A 9661-nucleotide genomic window follows, 5' to 3' on the forward strand; every position below is an offset into this window, starting at 1 on the left:
CCGGAAAGGGCCGAGCAGATGAGATATATTTGAAACTTCGTACTAGTACAGGTTTTACCTTTTTCTTTTCCTGTCTTTTCTTCTTGTTTGTTTGCAGTTTTGTAGTTCTTATTTATGAAGCTTTAGTTATACTCACAATTTTTTATCTCCTCACCAGCTCCATCTTTAAAATTAGTAGATCTTCCAAGTGTAAGACCAGAGATCAATGGATGATTCCATTACAAATTCCTATTTCTAATTGTGAAATTGTATTTGATCTCAGTTTCTATATAATGTTCGGGTATGAAGTTCTTCTCAGTTTCAAGATTGATCAAGCTGCTGGGGACCAGAAAAGTCTTGCAGCAGTTCAAGCTCTTCTTTTGTCTCAGGGCCACCTCTACTGCAGATATTCCTTGGGTTGCTCTGATTGGTCAATCTGTTTCTATTGCTGCGGCACAGGCTGGATCTATTGGATCTGAAAGTTCACTTGAAACAGCATGGAGAGCTGAGACTGAAAGTCTTAAAACTATACTTACTGGAGCTCCACAAAATAAGCTCGGAAGATTTGCGTTAGTTGATACACTTCCCAAGCAAATCTGGAGTAGAATGAAGCTCAGACTGCCAAACCGTCTTTCAGGGTAAATTTTATTTTGATAAATTTGTCATTGTTTTCACTTGTGTACTACACAAAATGGAAAGTTTTCATGGCGATGCTACTATTTTATCCAATGCACAGGTTGCTTGTAAATCCTATGAAGAGTAGTTTGGTATGTCAAAGGAAGCAACTAAACCAATAAGGTCAAGATGCATATGGGTTTTGGCCAGAAGAGGTTTCCTTTCTTATTAAATACATTTTTAGTCTTGAAACTTTGCCTAACAGCTCTTCAAGTGTAGATCCCTGGCTTGTTTCCTTGATTGTGACAAGGAAGGTGGGCTGGCTTTTTCTGCTTTACAAATCCTTTTTTGCCGACGTTGCTATTCAGTAGCTAGAACTATATATGCCAAACTATTCTGATCTTGAGATCATCTGTCACTAAACCACTTTCCTCTTCAGCATTACATGTAAAAAACCTGCCGAACTAGTTCAAACATGCTAAAGGTATAAATTAATGTGGATAGTAGGTGGATAATGAGCTAAATTTATAGACTGTTAGATTTAACTTTTAATGGGTTCTCTTTCATATTTTTGCATCCAATCTACTTGACTATTGAGTTTCTCTTCAAGTTCTACTCTGTCATATATCCTAGTATAGTGCATTATGATTTTTTTAATCTAATTATATTTTTTGGTTTCGTTAGTGTTATTAACTCTTAATATTTTTCTTACTAACTGCCTTACTTGATTAAGTTACTGCTTCTGCCTTACGGAGCTGAAATTCAAGCTCTCGAATTCTTGTTGCTTGTGATAAGTTTACTGTTTCTGCTTCTTTAATCTGAATAAACATTTAAATTGACACTTCGGCGAGATACGTTAACAAATTCACTTGATTAAATTGAAACATAAACTTGCCTTGTAGCCAATCGCAAATTGTTGGGAAAAACGTGGCTATGATGATGATAACAAATTAGAAAATAAAATAGCTTAAGAAAATCAAATTCAACAGTATCAGCTTCAAGAAGAACACTCATAATATTTCTACTAAGATTGAGAAAAAGAAGAGTCAGATTATCTCTAATCAAACCTTTCTGGCAATGTAGTTTTTGTATGAAACTACAACTTTGGTAGCAACGAAATATTGCTTCATGTCAAACTTCAGTAGCAAATTATCGTTAGGGATGTACCTCCAGTCAATTTATTATAGTAACACATCAACACATTACAAAAGTGTACCACAAATAATTTAAGATTCTTCATCAACAATATAAGACAACCAATATGAACACAGACTGCCTTTCAAGTGGCAGACAATCGACTTACTACATAGCAAATAGGCAACAAGCAAAAAATGACTTAAAAGATTATTATTTTGTTCCATGTTGAACTGCGATCAAGCCAAAGTTTTCTTCAAGTGACATAAATTTAAATGAATTGGCATTCAGCTTTCATGTACATGTGACAATGAATTCTTAAAAATAACATCTAGATATGCTAGGACTTTTTTGCTTGAGCAGAACAAAAAGACTAAAAATAATGCAATCAAACAACAAATAAAACAACACATTTTCTTACAACAATAATTTATAGAATGCAATTTCATTCTCTTAATTTACCCTCAGATCTTTAATGTGAAACAAGAGTGGATTTAGACTAAAAAATGACCAGACATATGCATTAGATTGTATAATCGACCTGAACTATGTAAAAAATGACACATGAAAGTATTTTCAAGACTACATAGACTCTAATATCTTATTTGTCGGTTGACAGTGTACGATTTATGTTCAGATAAAAAAAGGGGACAAATACAAAAATCATTCATATTCAGTTCTATTTTTCTAAGTTATCCTCTATACTAGGCATCATGTATTTCACAGAGATCATACGGGCTAATTACTAAACATGTTCAGGCCAACATATTTGCTGGCTTTACACTGGTAGATGAAGACTATGCATCATATAAAACTCTCTTTTCACGCGATAACCATATTCGTAACTCTACATGAATTTAGTACTCTGTAATAATGCATTGTCGTATTGCTGCAGGTCTCACTAGTTTGCAGCCAGTAATACACTGCAACAAACTGCCCATACTAATTACCAGAACCAGGTAGAAGATATAGTTTTGGAGAATGCAGAAATGCATTGATTGTACAATCTGTATTGCATGCCACAATTCTTATATTAGAGTTCTTGAAATCAATATGTACCTGGAAAAAGTCTAAGTCATCCTTTCTCATGAAAGAAAGACTAAATATATATATGTAAAAAATAGCTATTTTCATTTTTAAGTATATTTAGGATAATTTAATTAGTTCTACAATGATGTCTGTACACCATGGAAAAAAGTATTAGAAACAGTTATTGTATAATTGTCCTATTTTATTAGATTCCTTCAGTTAAATAGTCATGTAGAGTTGAAGATCAAATTAATTTATAGCTGACTACATATATTTACATCAATAATAAAGCAAATTTATCAAATTGTTCCCTCTTATCGTTACTTCTCTTTTATACTCTCCTAAGGACGGTCCGGTGCACGAAGCTCCCTCCAATGCGAGATCTCAGGGAAGGATCTATCCTACGCAGTCTTACCCTGCTTTGCAAGAGACTGCTTTCTCCTTCTCTTTTATCCTCTCCTAGGAAAAACAATTTTATCTCTCTAAGGATCTACCTATCATCAACTGTAACAGTAGTACTCCATCCTTGGTGTTTCCAACCATCCGAGAATTTTGAAACTTGTGACAAAACTCTCTCAGTAAGTAACTGAATGGTTGAGTCTAATGCTGCAGATTATTTGGTATAATCCTTTTTTACTTCATCCTTCTTTTCATTTAAAACATGATTATGTGACGTTGCTTCTCCACCTAGGTTGTAAAGTAAGCACTCTTTCTCCTTTACACTAGTAGTAAGTATTCTTGCTCCTTTACACTAGGGATTGAAGCAATTCCTGCGTGTGCCCCCGAGCAAATCACTATTTGCAATACATGTGATTCGAAATTTCACAAAACAGAAATGGATCGTTTACTAACCTGACGAGCAACTTGTGCTAGCCTCCTACTGTCTCGGGTTAACTCCATTATCTTGTTTGGTTTCTCATGCAAGGCACTTTCTTTATCTGCTTTTCTCAATTTCTTATTTCCCTCTAAATAAACATCTTTGTTCTTGTTATCTGGAGATCCCTTCTTTCTGGTCCTCTTAAAAGTATATTTTACAATTCTGTCATTTTCAACTTCAGCAGGTAGCCTACTTGATTTGCAAGGTTCTTCATCTTTAGAACAAAAATCAGTGGAGTATCAATCTTTTCATTGTTTCCTTTTAATACTGAAGTATCTGAATACCCGGTTAATGTATAATCTGGTGTCTTCAACATTGTTTCTCACTCAATGGCATCCTCCTTAATGGCTCCATCTAAAGGATCGCCTTCTTCACAGTCATGTGTGGTTAGTGCAACTTGATCGTTTTCAATGCTTACTTGACCAGCATTTGGACTGTTGAGATTATGCAGTTTCATACTTCGCTTGGTCATTATTCTGCCGGTGTTCAAATTGCAGGGATTACATGATCGGGGAACTCATTCAACTTCATATTTCTTTCTACAGAAGTTATTTTATTTTTGACAGAAGCCTCATCTGAACATGTAGTATCTGCATTTCTTTGCCCCTGCCTTTCATGAGTCGTGGGCATGCCAGTTTTTCCAGCAATTTTAGTATCACTAATGTCTGGTTGTTCATGATCTTCAGTTTCATGAGAAGTACTGCAGCTTTTTGTGACGAGCTTTCTAGCTCTTCTTCTTCTTGGAGAATGCAACTGGAAAACTTACCTTTCTGGTTGATTTCGGATTTGTTTCCTTCATGTGCTTCTTCTGAATCAAGAGTGCTTCTTCTGAATCAAGTGATTTTGCAACCTCTATTAGCATTTCGGCTGCCAGGATTAGGTCTCCAAGCCAGTACTTTTCATCTAGTTCATTCTCACATATTGGAGCTTCTTGCTTTACATTAGAGATCTGGGCATTGTCTTTCAGCAGGCAGATCTCTATCAGTCAACACATTTCGCTCCAATGGACGTATCAGCTGAGTACAACCATTCCTAAAAGGCTCTGGCTCCTTGTTTCTCAATATCAAGGACACTAAATCAGGAGTGCCAGTAGAATCATCAGATGCAGTCGAATCTTTTGTAGGCTCCTTTTGGTTTGAATATTTAGCATAGGTGCTATGAGGTACAGTTTCCTGACTCGATGTAGCTATTAAGATAAAATTTAGAGAACACACAGTTACAAAACTGAGGCCAGGTTGCCAGATCAGAGATATATTACCTTCATCAGGGTTATTTTTCTGCAAACTGATGCGATCATCTGTGTCTTTACCTTGTAGAGACTCACTTTTATCACTCTTCTGATTCTCCAGTTCAGAACTATCTTTCTGCAGTTTAGAATTTAAACGACGAATTTTATGGTTCGCCTCACGGAGCTGAACTTCAAGCTCTCGAATTCTTGTTGCTTGTGATAAGTTTACTGATTCTGTCTCTTTAATCTGAATACACATTTAAATTGATACTTCAGCAAGATATGCTAACAAATTCAACTTTAACCTGCCTTATAGAATTCAAAAGAGGGACAAAATTGTTATAGCGAAATCGCAAATAGTTGGGAAAAACGTGGCTACGATGATGATGACAAATTACATAACAAAATAGTTTAAAGAAACCAAATTCAACAGTATTAGCTTCAAGAAAAACACTCGTAATATTTCTACTAAGATTGAAAAAAAAGTGTCACATTGTCTCCAATCAAACCTTTATGGCAATGTAGTTTTTGTATGAAACTACAATTTTGGTAGCAACAAAATATTGCTTCATATCAAACTTCAGTAGCAAATTATGGTTAGGACTTAGGGTAGCCAGTCAAAAGCACAAAATGGTTTGCAGATATATCATCAAAGCATAAGTTATTATAGTAACACATCAACACTTTACAAAAATATACCAAAAATACATTAGAATTCTTCATCAACAATAGAAGAAAACTGATAAGAACACAGACTTTGCATTTGTACAATTACATTACATCTAATTGAAAAAGAACAAGTGCTTATTAGAGCATATTATGTGGCCTTCAGAGAGTTTAAATCTACCTTGACATGATGAACTCTGCCTTATCACGCATGGTTAATATATATCATTGTCTCTTTCATTACACTTTCAAGGTCGAAAATGTGAAGGAGAGATCCCTTGGGAACGTTTGTGCCAAGATTGCAAAAGGCGTTTTCAAGTGGCTGACAATCGACCCAATACATGGCACTCAGGCAACAAGCAAAAAAATGACTAAGAGATTATTATTTTGTTCCATGTTGAACCGCCATCATCAATCCAATGCTTTCATCAACTGACATATAAATATAAATAAATTGACATTCGGCTTTCATGTATAGTAGACATGAATTATCAAAAATAACATCTAGATATGCTACGAAAAGACTTTTTTGCTTGAGCAGAACAAAATCTCTAAAATGCAATCAAACAACAAATAAAACAGCATACTTTCTTACAACAATAATTTACAGAAATGCAGTCTCATTCCCTTAATTTATGCTCAGATCTTTCATGTAAAACGAGATTGGATTTAGACTAAAAAATGACCAGACATATGCATTTGAGTGTAGAATCAATCTGAACTATGTAAACAAATGACACTTACAAGTGTTTTCTAGAATATATATGGACTCCGATGTAGTCTTATTTGTCGGTTGACAATGTACGATTTATGAGTCTTCAGATAAATAAAAAAGGCATATTCAGCCAACAATAGAACATTTTGCTATCAATGACAAAGAATACTGCTCAAACAGCAGTTGGATCAGAATTTTTTAAAAGTTAATCTGGGATCAGAAGAAAGAACAGTTGAATAGTTCTTTCATGAATAAACCCTATTTGCAGGGGGCTAACAAGGAGGTTAGGCAGCTTGTAACATCCTTCCAACCAAAACGTAGCAATCCAAATAACAACAACTAATTTCGCCGGGCGCAATAGATCAGAACAAACAATGGCAGATCTCGAAGGGAAAAAGATTCCAGCTTTCGCACAAAATTAAATAAATAAATAAAAATTGGGGTTAGATCGTGCAAGCACTAACTGCAGGTAAACAAAAACAATTACCCTAGTGTCCATGAGAGCCTTGAGTCGAAGAATTAGGGCAAAAGAATCTTCCTTGACGAACGACGAGCTCTGCTCCCACTGTAGCGTCCGGCGCTCCGCCGCCAAAATCCTGACGGCCGACTCCTTCGTCGTGTTCAGGATGACGTCCGCGTACGCCCTCTTGAGCACCGCCATTCTCTGATTACGATGTAAGAAAGCAAGAAACACGCACCGTCAGAGGCGATGAAAGGAACGAACAAGATGACGCCGACAACAGTGTAAACATCGAGAAAAGATGACGCCGACAACAGTGTTCAGGATGCTTTCCGGTCCTTCCCATTACCTCGGCGTCGCCGGCCATGGCGGAGAGAACGGGGTTGGTTGGCGGTTGAGACGAGCGGTGGAAGGGAAAGGAAAAACAAAGGGAAAAAAGAGGAAGCGGAAGTGGTTTCGTTAGCTCGTGTTTTTGTCGCAGTAAACAACAGTAAGTGCCATTTCGTTAATCCTCAGGGTCATTTCTGTTAATTTTCCCGCCGTTCTGTTCGCCCTATTGCCGATTGGCTTACTTCCTCGAGTTGGTTGACTCATTTACTAATATACCCTTATTAAAATAGATTTTTTATAATTTTAACCCTTAATTTTGACAAAATCATGTCCATTCACGGAATTTTTATTGTGCAGAAATAAAAAGGATGAACTATTAAAATTAAATTAATTTTTATTTAATTTAATAAAAAATGCTATACATCAAACAGCTTATATAGAAACTTTTTAATAGTCTGATCATATTATTTAATTTTTATTAAAAGTATTTTAAAATATTAAAATCGCTATAAAAATTAAAAATATTTTAAATGGCTACTATAATAATTCTAACAACTAGCTAATAATTATTAGAATGTTATTTTTTTTATCTAGATATCTAATTTTTAGAACCTATTAATTTTGAAGGAGATAAACTTGGTCTTATAAAAATTTTCTACCGTCCACTAAAGTAATTGAAAAACACTCGTGAATCTATCCGAGCATCAATATTTTTAGAATTGTCATCCCTTCCGCGGCATCACAGGGATTATTATTGTTAAAACTTACTATAATATTTTTTGATAATAAATCATTTTAATTAAAAAAATTTTATAAAAAAAAATTATATAATATTTTGAGTGAGTTAAAATGGCTACTATGCAATTAAAACGGCTAACTCCGAGGACCTCCTGTAGATAGTAATAAAAAGTTAGGCTAATAAAATAGTTTAAAATGGTACAAGCCTGTTCAACAGTAAATAGATTCTATAGTTAGGCTTAATAAATTGATTAGAGTTGAACTTGATGGGCTTAAGGGAGATAAAAGCAAACCCAGATAATGTAAAAAGGGCGAGCTAAGAGATTGAATATTACTAAATAATAGATATAGCTTTGCATCAAGTTCAATGAAGGAACAATATCCATACAGCAGAATCATAGACAACTGTAGTTTGTAGTTTGGGAGTACCGTGAATCTCTTGAGGAACAAGGTCTCCATAGTGCTGAAGAAATAGATAGGAAGGTAGCATTTTATCATCGACAACTTGAATTCGAATTTGGTTTATCTGATACTACAAATGATCAAGGAAGCAAGAAAAGTTAATCAGGTAAGCTGGTTAAGAAATTGTATTTTCTTCTAGATCATATTTTTGTGAAAGTTTTCTGTAAACTATTAAGCTCTTTAGTTTGATATGAATTTACGCTGGCGAGTGGTTAATAGGACCATTAATTTCTACATCATTTTCTTGGACAGAAGCGATAACAAAATTCCATTGTTCGTTCCATTTTTTTTCCCTTTCGAATTGTAAATTTTCTCAATTGTCCATTTGTTTAGTGTACAATGGAAAGATCAACTGTCTTTTTCTCTTTTTTTAACAGTATACCCTTTTTTTTCTCTAGTTTACACTATTGATCTTTGTTGATCAGTGTAGTGTGATCCCTTGTAACCAACATATAACATTATATATATTTTAGTGCTAGAGTAATTTATCTAGAAGTCATTTAATTTTAAATATTTATTCAGTTAGGAAAAGGTAAATTCTGTGTTCCACTAGCAAACTTTCTTTTGACTAATGTTCCATCATCTCTGATTAACCCTCCATCTCTTTGTGCATTTTCAAATCAAAATGTGTCTCCGGTGCCATGGTGTCACGGTAGGATATCCAAGTTGTTACTTAGATATACGTGGTTCGAATCCTAGTTACGGTGTATTTGTAGGATTTTTTTCTTCAAATGGAGGACGTAATCAAAGGATGCTGGACTTTTGGACTGGCCGTCGCGTGCGTTTTCTGATTTATCATGATGGCTGGTGGCAAATTTCCGTGACACTGGGTCGATCATCCTAGGAATAGCAATGAGGTTAATTGATATTATCATATTTTCAAATCAAAATGCTTGCATGTGTCTAATTGGTGGGAAAAAATTGAGAATATGAATCTGTCGGGTTCACCAAGAATTTTCAATTTTAGTGATTTTGAGAGTAAAAGGATAAACTTAAGCTGGAAGGTAATGATCATCTTGAGAAGATCACAAGTGCTTAAGCCAAATTGAGAGTAGCACCAAACTTTTACAGGAACACTAAAAATTTTCTGAAGGGTATAGTGCATCTATTGTAATGGATAGAGAAACTTATGATGTTCTCACTTGCAACATTGTGGTGGAAAGAGAAACTTATGATGTTCTCATTTGCAATATTGTGATGGAAAGAGAAAAATATATATATTTGTTTGTCGAAACTTATTTCAATCAATCAATCTGGACCTTTGTTAAACGTATTTGACAAAGAACACCAGTACTAATTGCGTTCAATCTGTCTCTACATGAGGAGACCTTATTGCGCTCTTTATCAATCATGCTAAATATAATGTCTTTGAACCTTTCAAGTGACTTCCCTCTAAATATTCATGATATGATTGTAGAGGATTTGACT

General features: G+C 34.8%; 2 protein-coding genes across 3 annotated transcripts; one reads left to right on the plus strand and one right to left on the minus strand.

The window, feature by feature from the left end:
* Positions 1 to 282: 282 nt before the first annotated feature.
* On the plus strand, positions 283 to 853 carry LOC122026821 (dynamin-2B-like). Its single transcript, XM_042585534.1, has 2 exons — positions 283 to 617; positions 716 to 853. The coding sequence occupies exons 1-2, from the start codon at positions 283 to 285 to the stop codon at positions 774 to 776; spliced, it is 396 nt and encodes a 131-aa protein (XP_042441468.1). The 3' UTR covers positions 777 to 853.
* Positions 854 to 1978: 1125 nt separating this feature from the next.
* LOC122027297 lies at positions 1979 to 7168 on the minus strand. 2 transcript variants are annotated; one of them, XR_006124351.1, is made up of 5 exons: positions 7053 to 7168; positions 6731 to 6907; positions 4893 to 5109; positions 3610 to 4820; positions 1979 to 3527 (listed from the first exon to the last, which is right to left on the minus strand). XR_006124351.1 is itself a non-coding variant. In XM_042586231.1 (4 exons), exons 1-4 carry the CDS (start codon positions 7068 to 7070, stop codon positions 4576 to 4578), a joined length of 657 nt encoding a protein of 218 aa, XP_042442165.1. In that variant the 5' UTR covers positions 7071 to 7168; the 3' UTR covers positions 1979 to 4575. The 2 variants fall into 2 exon arrangements, 1 of the variants encoding a protein (XP_042442165.1); XM_042586231.1 differs by having other exon boundaries at positions 1979 to 4820.
* Positions 7169 to 9661: the final 2493 nt, after the last annotated feature.

The sequence above is a fragment of the Zingiber officinale genome, chromosome 10A (assembly GCF_018446385.1).
Source record: "Zingiber officinale cultivar Zhangliang chromosome 10A, Zo_v1.1, whole genome shotgun sequence".
Taxonomy (NCBI): domain Eukaryota; kingdom Viridiplantae; phylum Streptophyta; class Magnoliopsida; order Zingiberales; family Zingiberaceae; genus Zingiber; species Zingiber officinale.